This window comes from Artemia sp. Qi Xiang Cuo, chromosome 9, assembly GCF_049724085.1.
Source record: "Artemia sp. Qi Xiang Cuo chromosome 9, ASM4972408v1, whole genome shotgun sequence".
NCBI lineage: Eukaryota > Metazoa > Arthropoda > Branchiopoda > Anostraca > Artemiidae > Artemia > Artemia sp. Qi Xiang Cuo.
In genome coordinates, this window is record NC_142802.1 from 38,882,395 (window position 1) to 38,902,448 (window position 20,054).

At 34.0% G+C, this 20,054-nt stretch overlaps 1 protein-coding gene across 3 annotated transcripts in view; it reads right to left on the minus strand.

Annotated features, from left to right (window-relative positions):
* Positions 1-206: 206 nt before the first annotated feature.
* Positions 207-20,054, minus strand: part of LOC148948633 (uncharacterized) — a 124,406-nt gene continuing 104,558 nt past the window's right edge. For all 3 annotated transcript variants that reach the window (XM_089094533.1, XM_089094531.1, XM_089094530.1), the window contains 5 exons: positions 16,076-16,201; positions 13,668-13,794; positions 10,993-11,140; positions 7,317-7,483; positions 207-1,221 (listed from right to left, as the gene is read on the minus strand). In XM_089094533.1, the coding sequence (XP_088950659.1) occupies positions 915-1,221; positions 7,317-7,483; positions 10,993-11,140; positions 13,668-13,794; positions 16,076-16,201 (875 nt within the window). In that variant the 3' untranslated portion in view covers positions 207-914. The remainder of the gene's footprint in view (positions 1,222-7,316; positions 7,484-10,992; positions 11,141-13,667; positions 13,795-16,075; positions 16,202-20,054) is intronic.

The following is a 20,054-nucleotide window of genomic DNA, read 5'->3' on the forward strand; positions in this document are numbered from 1 at the left end:
AGAAATAATCATATTCTGGCTTATTTTTGAATGTCCATCATACGGGAAAGTATGGATTATGCCTTTGATAATAAGATGCAACCTTTGATCCTGAGTCTTGAAATCAGCTTTCGGGCCTTAGGCTCGACCCAGAGTATATGGTGCCACCAACGGCAAGTACAACTCATTTGTAGCATTCAAAGAAAACAGAAGAGATAAAAGGTAGATAGGAAAACAAGGACTTTATTGGACGAACTTTAATGAAAAATTATAATTTTAAAACAAACTGAGATTCAACAGTATCAACAACTTCAAAATAACGTAAAAGGAAAATCAGATAGCAAAAGGCCGCATTACCCTAGTAATTAGCTCATTTGCAGTATTTTGACAGGCGTCAAGTTATAAAACATAAGCTTTAGAGAAGGCAAACAATTTGTAGGTAGATTTAGAGCTTAATATTTCTTTTAAAACAGAACGATCGTTTTCTGATAATAAGAACCTAAGTTTAGGTCTTCATCAAATAAAAGTATTTTGGTATCAGATACTTTGTTTGCTCTCTGTAAGAAGAAAAGTAGACAAAATTGCTTTTTCAAGGATTATTTTTAAAATCAAGCCTATAAGGATCTTGAAATACATGTCGTACATAATTATTGTCATAAACCTTAAAACCTTCAAAACATTTATTGAAAACAAGAAGAAAAAAGGAATTTGAGTAGAAGAGTACAAGGTTATATTTATAGAATCATCAGTTTTAAATCCAATTAATTAATAAAAAAAATAATAAATAAGGAAAAACAAAAGTGAAAGAAGTATACTATACTATCGTAGAATCTCTAATTCTTGTTTAGAATTTTTTTCTTGAAAAAACCCTTTAACGCTATAAATGCAAAAAAGATAACGTCAAAAATAAAATTAACAACCACTTTCCACTGGTTTTAATCTTGCACTGGGTTTGGTAGCTCCACAATCATAGCTTTCATAACACTACTAGCAACCAAAGAGGCATAAGGCTGCCACTCTTTCCCCCGCCCTCCAGTTCCATCTACATAGTCAGAAATACCACGGATGACAACATAATTGTCTTTTCTATTGCCGTAGATACTTTCTAGAACCTGGTCAAATTCAGAATCATAGGCTAGAATTCCGTGAGTATAGGATATTTCTTGCCGTAAGATGTCATTCCGTGAGACAATATAGCCACAGCCAATTGGTCCAAGATGGAGCCTTGGAGTAGCTCCGGTCCTGAAAATAACCATATTTTATCGTAGAAAGAATAATAATTACAAAAACTAATTTTAAAAGCAATACAATTGACAAATATGATTAAGTAAAGTAACAGAGAGAGGGTAGGGAGATATTAAGAGGTGAGAATGGCAGTAAGAACGAGAGAGAGAGAGAGAGAGAGAGAGAGAGAGAGAGAGAGAGAGAGAGAGAGAGAGAGAGAGAGAGAGAGAGAGAGAGAGAGAGAGAGAGAGAGAGATTCCAACCTGGCCTGAGTTAATTTTGCATTATGTTTTTACGATAGTTCAATTAACTAGCCGCCTTGAAGGACAACTGAATCTTGCAGGCTGATAGAACAGGTCAGTTGAATTTTGAAAGTAATCTTAGCAAGACAAATTTTTTTAGTAAAGCCAGTTTGTTTTTCCTTTGTATAGTTCAGGGGCACCAAGTCTCAAATTGAGTAGGTAAAAAAAAAAGTTCACCCCACCTTTTTACAAAATTGATTTTATAAACTTACAGAAAAAGAAGTTCTTCAAAGAAAAGTAAGGATCCATGTTAAAAAAGACGGGCAGAAATACAGCTCTACGACGATTCAAAGTTAAAACGGTGCCTGATTAACGATTAATAAGTTGTTTTTTTTTTTGCAAACCAGTAAAACAAGAGAGTAAAGGATTATTACCGAAGTTTTAATTTAGCCTATAAGATAAATTATTCCATGATATATCTTGAGACTCTTTATTTTTATATCGGTCATTCTACAGGCGTGGAAATTTTTATTTTTCGTTTGAAATTTTTGTATTTTTTGAAACCCTATGGTATTTATTATAAGCAACGCATAATTAGAATACGATCTTTCAGCCTCTGCACTTGCCAATGATGTCAATGGGAGAGGGAGAATAGATCCCTAATGTTCAAAAAATACCTTCCCCTTTGAATGTTTAATTAATTTTGGTTATTCTCACAGGAAATAAAAAAGAATTGGATAATAAGAAGCTGTGTTACTACCATATTTTGCATTACTGAAAGACTACTATAGTCTTCACCGCCTTTCCACATAACAATATATGCAACCCACATATATGCAAAACCACAGAAACAATGTTTGTTTCCAGAATTTTGCAATATTTTGAAAAAAAACACATGTTATTAGCTTCCAATAGGATAATTTAACTTAAATCACAAGACAACAAAGCAGGTTGTCTAATGCGACACTGTAGCCATTGATTCACAGCTTGTTTTGTACTCCGCTTCCTGTTTTGTACTTCGTTGTTGCCTTGTGTATTGTAATATTAAAAATTTCAATTATGCTACTGAACTTTATTAAAATATTCTATTATCAGACGACATCCTGTTTTTCCTGGATTGTTGCGTTGTACATTGTAATATGAAGTAAAATTGAATAGTCCTACCGGGTTTTATTCAGATATACGATTATCGGACGGATATCGGACGAAGCCGAGATCTGAGCCACGCCATAGTCATGCCTATTTATCAATAAGACACGATTTATAGAAAATACATGTGTTTCCTAGTTTTTAGTGTCACATTTGTACTGAAGAAGCGGTTTATATTAGCTTATATAATTTTATTGGGAATATTATTAATATAATATTATTGATTCAACATAACAAAGTCATGAACATATAGAAAAAATGTGTCGAGGACACTCAGATCAGAAATATACAGGTTAATCAACAGAGGGCAGAAAATTGCCCCTTCAGGTAAATCTCTTCTTTTACACAGGCTTGCATCTTTGTGATTAGTCATTATATTCTTCAATAAGGACCCCAATACAGACAGGAAATTCAAATGAAATAATTTTACTGCTTCTTGATGGAAAAAAATTCCTCCCCATAAAATGCTTGTACGCTCTTGAAACCTGCAGGGCATATTTCCTTGGAAAGAGAACCTAAAAGAAAGATGCAAGACGTGGCTCAGGCAGGAATTGGCTAAACTGCCAATTTCAATGAAAATCTGTTTGACTGACCACCTTGAAACTTAACTCTGCATATTTTGTGGAAAAAGAATACCTAGAACACTGAGCCTGAAGGGAGCTTAGAAAAAGACAGAAGAAGAAGACCTAAAGAAAGACAGACAGTCTAGTCCCTGCTTATGAGTTCCAATGAATGCAAGTTAAATATTCAAAGGCTTCACCCCTCTGTGGCCTTCCTTGTAAGCTAAGCTCTATCGCCCTAAGCCAAAAAGAAGAAGCTGAAAGACATGATTATAAAAATGATTAAAAGCCAAGAGGAGGAAGTACAAATCAGGTTAGTTTCCACACTCTAGCCCCTTCTGACGCCAAAGGCACAAAGCAATTCATGCACGAGACCCACCCGAGGTTCAGGATTATAACAACATGTTTCCCCTGTATTACTATACTATTTCTTTTCCTGGCCATTGCGTATATATGGAGTGGTCGTAGAAATTTGATAGAGGGTCATTCAATTGGAGTTTGCGAATTACCGAGCCCTTTTTAAGTGTCAAAAGTGACTAAAGGACAACCAGCCAATCTTCCGCTGTCTCTTGAACACCAGGTCCTCCTAAACCTCCCCTGGTATCAAATCTGAATTTTTAGGCAGCCATTCCGGTAAAATGATCGAGAGATCCATAGCGTGTGCCTTGGGTGAGGGGGCATAATTCCCAGGCCCAAAGGCCAGGGTTCTAATTTAAGCAATTAGCCTGTTTTTAATAGATACATTCTGTCAGAACAGGTGAACATGTCGCACCGTCGTAAAAAATATAATCTTGAAAGGAATTTAAATATGTGGGATTAAATAAACTAATAACCTAAGGAATAAACTAAGTCCTTGACCCTCCCCTCAACAAAAAAACAACAACAAACTAACTCCAATCTCTTATGTGCCCCAAATATCCCGATAGAAACGAATTAGCCATTTCAGATAGGTGTTTTGCAAAGAACATTCAAAAAGTCCAATGAATATGACTCCAGAGTCGATATAACACATGCACCCCAAATTATATAGAAATTGTACATTTTTAAAAGGTAGGTATGCCCTTGTTAAAACGGGTATTATTAAAGGATCTGCGCTCTGGGAATGTTGACAAACTACGAAGGTTTGTCAGTGTAGGTTACGACAAAAAGGAGCAATTAGGCAGCAATTGGGTCTAAAAGGAACAGATGTAGAAACACAGTTTTGCTCTCAGATTGGCTCGAAACTCACAGGGCAGGAAACAAACAGCTCAAATGAAAAGAAGCTATGAGGGATATAAAGTTTACAATAAGCTTAGACCAAAAGCAATTACGAGACTAATGGATCTAGGCTATCGGAATTGCCATATCTTTGCATAATTCAAAACCTTTGCTTGATGGAAGTCTTTTTGGCGTATAAGACTGAGCTTTGTGATGAAAATGGAGAAAATAAATTCACAGTTTCGAAAAAATTTTAACAAAGTTTAACACGTTTTATAAAATTTTGATATGGATTGTTTGGTCAACAAAGAACTAACTTACAAAAGGTAACTATCTTGAACATAGCAATCTTTAAACGATCGAAGTAAGGGGATAGTAAATCCGAGCTTGGGGTACAAACCCCTTAACTAACAGCAGTTTACGCTTAAAGTGTATCAATCTTGGGTTACATATCTAATTCTCAAAAAGCAAACAATTCTTTCGTATAGTTTCATAGCTGTAGGCCAGCAGTTAAACTAAAGAATAAAATTCCTCATTGATCAGTCGTATCGTGCAAAATTATAATATGTTTTTCCTAAATTAAAAGCTATAGCAAAAAAAGTTTTTTTTTTATACTATAAAGAAAGATTTCACGAAGCTTTGAATCTAAAGCGTCTTTATGTTACTGAAAAAAAATTCATTAAAAGTGATGACAATTTGCATAGCAAACGAAATAATTATCTATAGAGAAAAACCTTCATTTCCCGATTTTCCATGGTATTTTCTTTTGACTAATAAAGAAGGAACATAGAATAAGTGGGAACAATAATGCAAGTTACTACTACTACTACTACTAACAACTCATTGCAGCACCAAGCCGCCTGAGGCCAACACAGCTACGCACGCTCCTCCTCCACCCCAATCTATTCAAAGCCTCCCTTTTTTACACCCACCCACGAAGTTCCCATTTCCTTTAAATCTTTCCTTATAGCGTCCTCCCACCCCAGACGGGGACGACCTGCTTTCCGTTTAGCCCTAGATGGTTGGCCAAAAAGAGCAATCTTCGGCAATCTGTCAACCTTCATACGCACGACATGCCCTAACCACCTCAACCTTTCTTTCATTATAGACCTAGAAAGCGGTATTGAACCACATTTTTCGTATAGCCTATTGTTTGAAATACGGTCAGTCAGCCGGGTACCCATAACAGTCCTTAAGCAATTTCTCTGGAAAACATCTAGCAAATCTTCATCCGCTTTTCGGAGCGTCCATGCTTCAGAGCCATATTTGACCACTGTCATCACTGTAGCTTCTAAGATTCTAATCTTGGTTTGCAGACTTATCTTCCTATTCTTCCAGACTCTTTTTAACTGTGAAAAAACACCCTGAGCCTTGGCTATTCTGTTTTTAACATCTTCACTGCTCCCATCCTCTTTACTAATAATACTACCAAGGTAAGTGAAACTGCCCACCTGATCAGTCTTTTCATTACCCAACGTCACCTTTTCATCTTTACTTATTCCTAGATTTTGTGACTTAGTCGTCCTAACATTAATTTTCAAACCAATTCTAGCACCCCGAACTCGCAAAACCTCTAAAACTTCATTCATGTTGCTCACACTTTCATCTAGGATGCTTAAATCATCAGTATAATCCAAGTCCAGGACACTTTTTCCTCCCCATTTGATTCCGTGGTTTCCCAGTGCCTTTCCTATGTTCCTTAAAACAAGGTCCATAAAAATAATCTATATAAAGTGGGATAGAACACAACCCTGCATAAGTCCTGATTTAATACAAAACCAGCTGCTAACCTCATTTCCTACCTTAACCGCAGCAGTGTTATTCTCGTACATAGCACTAATCACTTTAATGTATTTGTCTGGTATACCATACAAGGTTAAAACCTTTACTAAAGCTCTTCTATCAACAGAATCGAACGCTTGCTCATAATCTATAAAACTGAGCACCAAAGGTGTTTGAAAACTTAGGCACTTCTCAATTATTAACCTAAGAGTGAAAATTTGGTCAACACATCCTCTACCTTTTCTAAAACCGCACTGCTCTTCTCTTAAAACTTTGTCTACGGCATCTCTCAGTCTAAAAAGTATCATATTACTAAGCAATTTGCTACCTACAGAGACCAGACTAATGCCTCGATAATTACCACACTCACTTTTATCACCTTTCTTATAAAGTGGGTTAATTAAGGTTTTCCTAAAATCGTTAGGTACTTCCCCTTTTTCAAAAATCATATTCATAATTTTCAATAACTTATTTCTAACCTCAGAGCCACCATATTTAAGAAACTCATTTACTACCCTATCAGCACCTGGAGCCTTATTTTTCTTTAATCCTTTTAGTACTGTTGCTAATTGCTCCTCACAAAACAAATCGTCCTTCACATCCAAGGTATCACAAACTTTTCCATTTTCCTCTATATTTTTTCCTGCAACTCTATCTCGGTTAAACAAGTTCTCAAAATGTTCGGCCCATCTCGCTATAGCTTTTTCCTTATCGCTAATTGCCACCCCATTCCTATCTTTAACTGGGACAAGTCCGGATTGACAACTACCTCTCAATTTATTAACATGCCAGTACAACATTTTACTATTATGCCGTCTAGCTGCATCTTCTAATGCAAGTTAATGGTATATTATTTTTCTACTGTCGTACAGCTTCGACAATTTGTGATCATTCGCAAGCTGAGATCCAACTTTATCCATCTAACGATTTATATTACTAAAATTTCCTTTATATTTTCTTTGGATGGAATAATACATTGAAAAGGCATGACAAAAAGGAAACATTTTCTTTTTTTTAAAGTAAGCCTACATCATGTTATCAAATAATATGAATATATTTTCATTCCAATGCAAGCTACCATGGCTACTTGTCACAAAATCGGGTGTTTTAGAGGGACCGTAACACTTGAAAAATAAAACTTATCCCTCAAGTAAACTTCTCAAAAATCATAACTGTTGGCTACCTGATTTCATTTCCTCCAGCGGTAGGATGAGCAACTTCAATCAAATCGTTCCCACCTATGGACATATAGAGTTTGTCTGACTCCGGGGGTGGTCGCAAGAATGATATGTCCTGATCTGATAAAATCTCAAGGCCTCGGTGGAAGTGACTGACAAAAACACTACTGTCCTGCAAGAAATTAGAGAGTGATTATACATCTGAGAGGATTGTAGTTTATGAAACGTTTAACAAAAATATTCGGAAAACAATTTAATGCAAGCACTTTCTCACTAATAACAATCAACTTTTGTTGCAAATTCGTCATAAAAACATATTTTGAGGATGACTGACCTCTCTATTGAACCTATTGCACTTGACACCTATTGAAATTAAGAACGATTTGGCAATAAACATTTCGTTTTTTCTTCTTACAAATCGCTCTTAAATATTGGCAGGGTTAAGCAGATGTGCAATCTTGGTCAAACTGAGCAATTGGCACTGTCAGGCGTGAGATAGCATGCTGAAATGCACATTATCAATTTGGTGTATGCATATACACAAAATATATAATGACAAAGAGAGATCAAGATTCTTTTCGTTTCTTGTCAAGAACCGTAGATTGTCAATATTTCTTAATTCCGATTAACAGTAATTGAAATTTTTCAACCACAAAAATCGCTCTAAAAATTTGACCAAACGACACTTGGCTGAATACTATATAACTGCAAGAAATTCATTTCAACTGTGAACTAAAATATATGTGCATTAACACATTGTACAAAGATCGGCGGCAACAATGTCGACTAATCTTTTAGCGGCATTGATATCAAAATTTAGAAAAATTCCACTTCTACATGATAATACCTGACTTAAAAAAATATGTTTATACTTGATATGGTCTAAGAGGTAATCAACAAAGACGAGACACATGTTGAATGAAACACGTATTGGAAGATAATTCGTTAGAAAAACTTCAGTATTAGTGTAAGTGCAAATGAATATTTTTAATTCCAAAGCTATAGCTTGATGCTTTTAATTGTCTTCAAAGTGGCTATTTGCCAATCACTTCATTTAGGGGCGTAGCTACGGTAATTTATTGGGGGGGAGGGGGGGGGGCAAGAGGGGGTGCTATTGAAGTAGTTGCTATTCAAGCGGTAGTGAAGAAAAGTAACTATTTAACAAACACACTTTTTGGTGAATTCGATAACATTAAGCAATACACTGTAAACAATAAACACACATTAAACAATAATACTTATAAGTGCTGGTGCTTGGCTTTTATAAAAATTGTCAGCAATAAGCTGCAGCAGACGACAGTAGTACAGCGTAAATAAGCTTTCGGGTGGGCGAAGGTAAATGTCATATACCCTTGGCTTTTTTCCAGCCAGATTCACCACTAATGATGCAGTATATATCCCCCCTTCCACTTCCCCCAATCCCCACGCCCAGCACAAGATGCTCAGTCTCATAATTCAGCCAAGCGCCATTCTAATAGCCCCGGGTATCAAGCTATTAATTTGCTCGTAATTTTGAATGGATTTTGACTCTGTAAGATTTCATTTGGTGTACTAAACTTTTAATATACGTGATTTATTGAAAAATTATTCATGATTTTTGATTAAATTGATTTGTTTGTGGGTTCGTCAAATTACATTAATAAATAGCATTGATATCAGCGGACTACATAAAGGCGAAACAAAATCACAGACAGCGCAATAGCGCTGTCTAAGTAAAGATATAGGATAAGTCAAAGTATTACCACAGATTGTGCAACATTATATTGTGACATATTCCCCACTTTTAAATAGCTACCATATTTCAAATTTGAAAAGTATTTAAAAATGAAGTTAGAATTATTAACTTATTCGTTGGGTATTGTTTGACAACGAATATCCAGAAAATCTGAACAATTCTTGGTATCATTGCGGCAAAAATCTTAAATTTAATTTAAAATTGCCAGGAATTCTAATTGGAAGGAAAAATTGGCTCCTAGAGTTTGAAAATTACCTCCTCCTTTGTATCTTTGTTAAAAAAAAACGAATTTTATAAGAATTACATAAGAGTTTTTCTTGTGTAAATCAGGGTATGGCTGGTATACATTTCCGGAGGGGGGTTACACTGAATATCGTTGTGGTGTCTATGATTCCCTTCAAAAGCAAAGCTCGGTCTCCTAGTGCTGCATGATATAACTGATAACAAGAAAAAAAGAGAATTGGTTGGTACTGCTTATGAATGCACACAAAATTTCTAAATTGTAAGAAAAATATACACATTTTGTTTAAATTCACTTTATTCTATTCTCAGCAGACATTTTATACCGCGTGCTGATACAGAGATAAATGTCCAAGAATTAGCACTGACTTTGTGTCAAATACAACTAATTAGATTATAATTCTTAGGAAATTTATGACAATTCTTTTTAGAGCCGGTCAAAAGTAGCAATTAGTAATTTAACATTAGCGGGAAGCCAGTATGCAATATGCATATGAATAAAGGCAGTTCTGTAATTATAGATCACAATTTCAATACGAAACATAAGGAATAGGACATTATCAGCACTTATTAGGCATTTCAATAACAAATAACTAAATACTGGAAATAAAAATTAAAACAATTTATGATTCCTAGAGCGGTCTCTCTACCAAATTTCATGATCAAACTACAACCGATTTGACCAATCTAGTTATAGACCGAATATCATTATAAAAAGCACTAAGTCTAATTTTCATTTCCATTTTGGAAATTATATTCACAGTATATCTACCTTCTTATTCTTTAATGATTCCATTTCTGTCTTATTTGCAGATGTTAAGGGTTTATTCATTTCCTCTTTTGAAAGTTTTTAAACAAGAAAACCTAATCTTGAACTGATAGATTTTAGGAAGCAAAAGCCCCTTAAATATTAGGGCAAAAATCGACCTGAGCAAATGTGGGGAAACAGAAAGCATAGAACTTTTATAAATTTTTCTATTGACTAGGCTCACATTTTACTTGCTGTTAATGTTTAAAAGGCAGTATATGTGGAAAAATATTAATGTGGAACATATTATGAAGTTTAATAGACCCCTATTTATCTCGTTTTACTTGTTTTAAAAGTGAGTATAGATTAATTAAAAAAAAAAATCTGCTCAAAGTAAAGAGCAAATTTGACAAATAAAACGAACAACAGTTTTAAAGCTACTTAATACATTATAGTTTTTCTTCAAAGTTTTTTGAGTTTCTATAATGCATAATAGTCTTTTTCAAAGGAGGGCAAGGGGGCATTTGAATCCAGATTTACACTAGATATTGTCAATGACTTTTTCAGTTCCAAAGCAATTCATAATGCCAGCACGGTGTCTTCTGCACCTTAAAATAAGTGAAAGCCTTTCAAGTCTGTGTATACGAGAAACACTTCAAATAGAAGACCGTGTATTCCTCGCCAGATTGCTTGAACCTTGTCCTGGTCCATCTATTTATTGTTACCAAACAGATTAAGCATAATAAAAACAAAACAAAAAAACTGCCAACTCAAAAAGAAGTTTTGAACACTCGTTTTAAACATAGGAATAGCCTCAAGGGTAACTATATACGATCACAATTTGATCAATATATCTCACATACAACAATTCAAAATTTAAACACAAGATACCAACATAAAAAATTGCTAAAAATGATGACTTTTCAAAACAGGTCAAAGCTTGTATAATTTTCATTACCTGGTGCCTGATATTTTCTGCTATATCCTGAAGTTGCAAATCTGGAGGACACCAGGTTTTCGTCTCTATTTCCACATTTTCCTCTATCTGAGAATTTGAATTATTCAAATTTTGTTTGCTCTTTTCTTCGCAATACATGTAAATAAATCTATAATGAAAAGAAAAATATGCGTTGACAGGGAATAGTATGTAAGTGAATACATATACGTGAAACAAGGAAATAGCCCCCTCCCCAGAATTTTTTTTTTTTAGTAAACTATATGAACTAACAAAACTAAAAATTTGGAAGATGACGGACTAGGATGTCTTTTTTTGTCTTGCTCTTAGCACTATCCTCTCGCCGTTTTGGACTGTGTATACCTTTCAGATTGGAATGTAAAATATAGTTCACTCTCGGTAAAGAGCGGGATGTGCGGTACCAAAAACACTCCTTCTGCTATGAAAGAACTTGCTAATTTCTATAAAAAAAGGGGATAATTCAAAAACAAATTATCTCTATTCAAAAGCCAAATATATAAAGAGCATAAAAAAGCAAGAGAGAAAATTGAAAAATGATATAAATTCCAAGTACTAATTGGTATCCTAATGAACAACTATGTGATAAAAAAAATGTTCTTCAGATTTTATAGCGTTGCCGACTGTCTTGGAGCATAGCTTGCATGCTTTTCTGTTGAATAAAATTAGGTTCAGAATCCATTTTTTTTTTTTACTTTTTGCTATTTGCAGTTGATTGTCATTTTATATTGTGTCTTTATTAGCTCAAGAGGTTAGGAGTAAAATTTTAAGCATGGTTTTGGGTATTGTTTAATTTACAGACCTTTGTATCAAGTCACGGGAATTGTGCAGAATTTTGTAGTATATAAATAGTGTTAACAATGAAATAAAGAAAAAAAAGAAATAGGTATATTCAGTACAATTTAGATATGAAGATTCCTATTGATGAGCAAGTAGAGAGGGCGAACAACTTTCATTTTTAAGTAACCGAGAAAATATATTTTGTATAAATTTACTTAAATAAAAGGTAAATCACAATCACACAGACACATTCAAATCAACTCAACTTAACCCAACCAAAAAGGCGATTATAAGTTTTTTTTTTTTTTTTAGCAAATACTCTATGCCCTCTTTTCTTGCTCACAGAATTAGTTGAAAATTAGAGCTTTTGATACTTGTGTTGCATTTTGCACACACCAAAATCTCCCTTTTACACAGAAATGCTTCTCAAAAACAATAAGAACTCGAGTCATATTTTCAGTTTTTCAAAATTCATTTCAAGTCTGATATCACTTTTTTTCAGGACCAAGCGACAGCGGGAGTTCGTAAAAACAAGCAGAAATCAGGCAAATTGCACGAAAATTACACAAATAATTAAATTTTCAATAGGGCACACGGCGCAAAACTCCATCCCTTGTAGAGATACTACTACTACTACTAACAACTCACCGCAGCACCAAGCCACCTGAGACCAACACAGCTACTCACGCTCCTCCTCCATCCTAATCTATTCAAAACATCCATCTTTACACCCTCTTGGGAAGTTCCTAGTTCTCTTAAATCTTTCCTTACGATATTCTCCCATCCCAACCACGGACGACATGCTTTCCGTTTAGACCTAGACGGTTGACCGAAAAGGACAATCGTTAGCAATCAGTCATCCTTCATCCACAGAATGTGCCCAAGCTACCTCAATCTTTTTCTCATTATATCCCTAGAAACGAGATTGAACCACACTTTTCGTACAGCCTACTGTTTGGAATTCGGCCAGTAAGTCGAGTACCCCAAACAATCCGTAGGCAATGTCTCTGGAAAAGATTCAGGTCATCGAATCTACCTGATACCTAATTTTCCTTGCACAGATACATGATCCAAATCGTCGTTTCAAAAAAACTTAATGCATAGTTTACTGGTTTTTTTTTTTTTCTGGAAAGGCAACTTGTAGGTCCTTATTTTAGGAAAAAGATATATAACAGACACTATTATCATTCAGCTATTCAGTGAAACCCTTTACGCCTCATAATTTTTCTAAAATGACACCAAAACTTCAATCAATCAACCTCTTATCTTGGCTCTCAAAGGACACCATAACGACGGCCTTAGGCACCGAAAGAAATCACTAGAGTAACTACTTCAAAGAAACCTTGTCCAATTTCGACGAATGTTAGCAACAGTCAAACAACCACAGATATAGAATAATCTCAATACTTCCTATGGTAAGCTCAAACCAATTGGAAAACGATCACCAGCCTGAAAATCAGTAAGTTGACTTGAAAAATATTATTATTTGTCATTTTTAGTCTTATTTGTCAAGTATAAAAAACTTCGCTGACTGTTTTCAGTTCTTCTTGATATTCATCAAAATGTTTCTTTCTTGAAAAACCACATCACATTAAAAAACGTAAAAAACACAACCTGGTCTGTTCTAAAACCACCCAAGCTTGTTAGAACTAATTACAACAATGCATTTTGCACAGCAAAAATCCTATTAGAATTTCAATTATACCCACTACACCGTATTAACCCGGTGTCTGATATATCTTTTCATTGTAATTATAATAAAATAGCCTACAATCTATTCAACGTAAAATAGCCTATTCAGGCTAGCAACGATTTCAAGTGATAATTTTCTGCATGGTAACACTCTACACGTCTTATTACAGACACTTGTATACACACACCTTTTGTCGTGAATAGGAGCTGAAACAACAACGTCCCCCAGTCTTATATGCCTTTGACTATCTGTGTAATGAGGAACACCTCCTGCAACACCAACTAAAAATACATGCTCAACAGCTTGAAACGTACCTAAAAAAAAAATATAGAATATACATTGTGAGCAGGAGGGGAAGAGAACCATGCCATAATAGTAAACTTTAACGTATTCCATTATCATAGAAAATAATATGCCAAGGCACAACACATTTCAAGAACATTTACATATATTATATCGAGATAAAAATAATGCAGTTCAAAATTCAAAATGGTGTCTTTGTTTTCTCACCTATAATATGGATGATTGACAAAAAGAACAACAGAAGGGTAAATTTTAGAAAGGTAGTAGGTATAGAGGTTTTTAGCTACCTTGATGAAAAAGCAAAAAGAATAAATAAAAATAAAAAGCGAATACTACTTAACCTATTGTAACATGCACTAAACTATTTAACCCAACTGTAAAAGAGAGCTTTAATCTCGATAAAGGGTTTAAATTCTTCACCAGTGGAAAAATACACATACGACTGTACTTCAATTTATGTGGATAAATTGTCATAGCGTACCCATCATCTACAGACATAAAACTAGTCATTATAAAAACCTTTTCTTCTTCAGATAGATCACTCCTGTCATTAGACTATAATGACTGTAGTTCATGGGAAAACTATCGAAAAAATTCAGTTTTTTGATAAAAGTAAAGAGCAGGATTCAAAATTAAAACGCAAAGAAACTACTCCAGGCAAGGAGAATGATATAATCTCGGATTTTTCTCACATTTTGTAGTAGATTTTACGATTTACTCAAAACACAGGAAACTGCACTGCGGTTGGGATTTCGAATTTATCAGTCTTTCCAAAGAGAAAAAAAAAATGAGAGAAAGGTATGCAAGCGATTGGTTTTTTACATAACAAATTTTCCGAAAACATGAATAAAATACTATTTACAATTTATTTGGTATTCTGATTAATGTCAATAAATATTTGAACAGAAGTAGAAAAGAATAACTCATATCATAAATTTTAGAAAATTTCAAAAACCCCAAATATGCTTTCTTAGGATTGGGCATTCAAATTCGATATTTGTCCGGTGTTTCCAGTTAAATACACAATCTATTGCAAGTAGCAAGGAAATTTCTAAGTGTTACATCCTACTCTATGCATTGGGTAACTTCTTCGCGTTTTAGGTTCGATTCCCCATCTTTTATTTTCATTAATAAAAAAAGAGAAGATTATTCTCTAAAAAAGTTTCCAAAGAGCTATATTAAAATCAAAGACGAGCAGGAATAAAATCATCTGATAACTCAAAACGAACAGAAATTAAAATGAATAATTGAGTCAAACTTGAAACAAACAATTGTTATCACAAACAGTAGTACGGCCCATAGTCCTTCTAAATACCAGACTGGCATTTGCGCTAAAACAAATCTTAACTTTTTTTTTTATATATATATCATTCAGATATCGAAAATTACTGGGACATCAAGGAATGAATAGGATTATGTATTAAACAATCAGCCAGCGTTCACTATTTTTTTTTTCAGTAGTCTAGGCCATTATGGTAATTTTATACCTTTTTTGTTGTTGTCCTTGTTGTTGATGGTTTGGCAAATGAAAACAGCACGGTAGAAAAGTTTTTTTTCCTCAAGTAAGGATAAGGACGATTTACGAAAGAAAATAAAAATGCCTGTAAATTTGGGTTGGTGTTATATCCCAATTTTGTATTAAATAGTTATGTCGGCAGTTCAGTTCTGAAACAATAAAGTGATGTTATAAAACAATATTCCTTATTTTGTAGTCAATAGGTTTCATTAAAATTGAGACAAATTTAATGCATAGCGTTACTAAGTCTACCTGTCGTGTCTTTCAGTCAGGAGATCGAATGGAAACTTCCAATGAAGGTTATCTTTGGAGGGAGACGAGACTAAGGAGACTTCAGTTTCTGTTTATTAGGGACGGGGCAAAAATTTTTTCTCCGATCGCTACAAAAGAGCATACAACCCTTTTTTTTATACCAGTTGTCCAACAGACTCTACTGCAAGTTGTACTCACAGGACGAGATTAGCATCGACTGTCAAAATGTTTTGGAGTCAGAGACGACAAAAACATATCCTACAAAAATTCATTCGACTAGGCTTTTTTTTACTTCTTAATTTTATGATTTTCCTTCCTCAACTAATATAAATGATTTTAGGAAACACAAAGAAAAAACGAATAATAAAATATAAAGACAAACATTTAAAAAAACCAACAGTGAGGAAACAACTGCAAGTAAATTTTCTCAGGGTCCGAGCAAAAGATGAGGTTAATTTACCTGCTATATTACAGAAATAGAGAACAACCACAAAATGTTACACAAATAATACTAGTATACTTACCTAACAATCTCGTGGTTGTGTTACCAGCAACTATCATAGCCTCTCTGGTATTTCCAACAGATGGTAGCTTAGTTGCAACAACTCTATGATTTCCAATTGTACCTAAACTGTAGACGTTACTTTCACCTAGAAGAAAGCAAAGAAAACTGTTCAGCCATAAAAATCTATTTATTATCTAAACTGAGCTCCTTAAATAGAAAAAAAAAAAACACTTCATTTAGGAATTCTCAATGGACGTTCAAAATCAAAAAATTTAGAAGGGGCAAAAATATTTTCAAAATCAAGGGAAAGGGGGCAAAATTTGTCATTTTTTCAAGGAAAATACCAAAACGAGACATTAATCGATAAAAATCCACCCCCCCCCCCTCAACGCATTTTCAAAATTCAGGGGATGGGGAAACAAAAAATAAATCCATTGACGCTACGAGTTGTACAAAGCGCCACAAAAAGGACACAAAAACCGTTCTGGAAACTAGTGAAAGTAAGCGTCATTCATTCAGTAACAAGCTAAAAATTATCAGTATTATTTTTGTCCTTGAGCTAAAATTTTGATTGTTATCTGTTTATCATTTTTTGATTTGCCAAATGTTTTATGTACTTTTTTATCTATTTCTTGACAGCTCTGTAAGTGAGTACGGATTTGCTCGGATTTGAGGATATACCTGGGGTTTTTACGAACTAATCAAACTAACTTCGATTTAATAGACTCTGTGTGAAAAACTTGAAGATTTCTTTAAGGAACAATGTAAGAAGGATGCGAAGTAAAATCTATATTTAATGGCCGATTCTAGCAAAAAAATCACGTTAAATTCTATATTTATTTCGCCTAAATTGGACAGAGATCTTTTTATACGGTTTATTGTGTACATTTTTAAAAGCTATAAAAAGAACAGAAATCAATTTTAACAAAACGAAGTTTTCTGATGGAAATAAAGAACGAAGTTGAAACTTAAAAGGAACAAAAATTACTTCTGCACAATCTATGTAGCATATTTTTTAAAAAAAAAAAAAAATCAAATTAACTGTTTCCTGATATTTCCCAATATTGTTGGAATTCTGAAAAATTTGCGCTTTACTGAAAACTAAACTTGGTTGTGTTTTAAGAGCATTAAAACTGTACAAGAAAATTCATTGATTTCATGGCCGCTGAAGTACTATTGAAAACTTTCTAAATTATCGTTTCATTTTCTGCAGGCTACTCAATTATTTTCTGCTCTTAATTCTGTTTTGCTTCGTCGGTTTTGTGCTTTCAATAAAGCACTAGTTTTTCAGAATTCTACCAATATAGGGAAATATCAGGAGCCACATAATTTGAAATTTCTTTTTTAAACATTCTACTGCGGAGCAGTCATTTTTTTTTCGTTTCAGGTTTCAACTTTACGCTTTGCTTTCATCACAAAAACTTTTTTTTAATTAATATTTTTAGGAACAAATCCGCCAGTGTAGGTCACCATGGCCTCTAAAAGTGGGAAGCTAGGTAATATAGCTTTTGGGTGGTTTTAAACTTACTGGATATCTTAAACTTTTCCCTCGAAAGAATTCCGATCCTATTCAGGCTGAATTCTTGTTTCATGGCAAAAAAACGTGTTAAAAAGGCGAAAATTGTCACTTACTGTGACGCAATCTCTTCTAGCACTCTAACATTTAATTTCTATGTGAATCGGCCCTCTCCCAATATCCAATTGGGTCAAAACATTACTACTCTGGGTCAAAATATTACAAAACAAACAAATAAATATGCATCCATGGCCATCATGAATTTGAAACCTCTGGTATAGGGTTCTTGGATATTATGTATTTGATGAAAGGGGGCCATTCCCTCTTTGGCTGTATATTTACCCTGTTCTAATATTGTGCAAATGTTCTTGTACTAATAACTGTCGGTGGATAAGTTTAAACTTAATACGTTTGAGATATTTGGAATAACAACATGCAGCATATTTTTTAATGTGTATTCTCACTATTAAAATGTTTTTAGAGTTTCAGAAGCTGTTGGCATGTTTTTTCAAAGAAAAGTAAGAGCTACATTAAACCAAAAATGAGCACAAAAAAAGTCAATCAATTTTCCAAGCGTAAAACTACCACAAATTACCCTCAATAAACAAATGAAATCCAAAACGAACAGAAATTACAATAAATAACCGATTCAAACTCATAACGAGCAGAAACTAACATAAGTAGGGCTGACGCCCCCTATCCCTGCTGAAGACCAAACATAATTTGCATTATACTGAAAACAATCCTTATTTAGAGATGAATGTTTCTATTTCCCATAGTATATATATATATATATATATATATATATATATATATATATATATATATATATATATATATATATATATATATATATAAACAAAAACAAAAAACGATCATAACCAAGATTACTTGAAAAATCAAAACAAAAAACAATGAATGTGAATTGACAGTTTAATGTACATATACTGATATGTATTCCTTAAAGTCTTAAGAATTTAGCTATATTAATGTTAAAAAAGTGAAAATATTTAAAATACATTTTGTTCCTCTTTACTTTTCATTGAAAAACTTATTTGGTATAAAAGATTTTTTTAAGATAATTTCTGTTGTTTTTTTTCTATAAGAATCCATAGTGTAGCTTACTATTTATATGTTGGATAAAATGTTTCAACAATTTTCAATAACATACACATTGAAAATCTGAACATATATAGTATTGTTTAATTTAGTATTAATACCTCCTTAAGTTTTCCTCAAAAATAAGACTTATTACCATTCCAAAAACATTGTATCTATGCTCTTTTGATAACCTGGATGCACTTACGCTCTTTTGATTTAGTTCAATTGTAAGAGCAGAAGTAGTAATAGAAGTAGCCTTCGAAATTTCAACTTAATACCCTCAGTAGTTCTTGAGATCAGTCGTGCAGAGACGTCTTATTGGCAATCAGCATACACACATTGCGTTTTGAATTAGTTTTAAAGCAACATAAACTTTCTGTGAAAGTTTTTATTTTATACCCTATTCTAGGGTAAACCCTTTGAACCCTACATCCAAACACAAGTAATAGTAGGAGCAATAGGAGTAGTATTAGTGATAACAGTAGTAGCATTACTTGTAAGCAGTAATGGTATTCACAATGTTCCTTTTTAGTCTAGTGCCGCATCGCCTTCTCATGCCGTGATCGTTTCAACTTAATACTTTAAGCTGTTTCTGAGACGATGTGTCTGTTGATAACCTGCATGCGCAGAATGTGTTTTGATTTAGCCCAGCATCCCCTCAAAAGTCCCTGGAAGTCCTGAAGTTAATGCCATTAGCCTTAGTAATATTACTACCAACAGCAGTAGTAGTAGTAGTAGTACCACTACTAGTAGCAGTAGTATGCACAAAGTGAATTTTTATTTGCTCAACATACCCCTAAGCATGCTCCGAAAGTTCCAACCTAATCCTCTAAGCTGTTCTTGATATAGGCTGATACTGCCATTTGACAACCTGCATACATACAGCGTGTTTCAATTTAGTTTAACATACTGCCTAACATTGGGGTATGAAAATGTCTTCTTAATACTCTTAGTCCTGAGCAGTATGCATGTTTTGTTGGCTCAACAACCCCTTTAACATGCACTGAAAGTTTCAACTAAATACTCTAAGCTGTTCCTGAGATATAGCTGTTACTGTCTTTTAATAACTTACATCCACATAGCGTGTTTCAATATGCTTCACAATCCTTTTCAACATTCCCTGAAAGTTTCACTGTAACACCCTTAACTTCAGTAGCACTATTAGTAGCCATCGTAGTAGTAGCTGTAGCAGTAGAGGTCGTAGTTGTAGTAGCAATTGTAGCAGCAGCAGTAGTATTAGTATGCATATTTTGCATTTCGCCTACTTCAACATCCCCCTTAACATGTCCTGAAAGTTTCAGCTTATTACCCTAGACCATTCCTGGGATACTGTTGATACACCCTTTGGACAGCCTGCTTGTAGAGAGCGCTTTTATTTAGT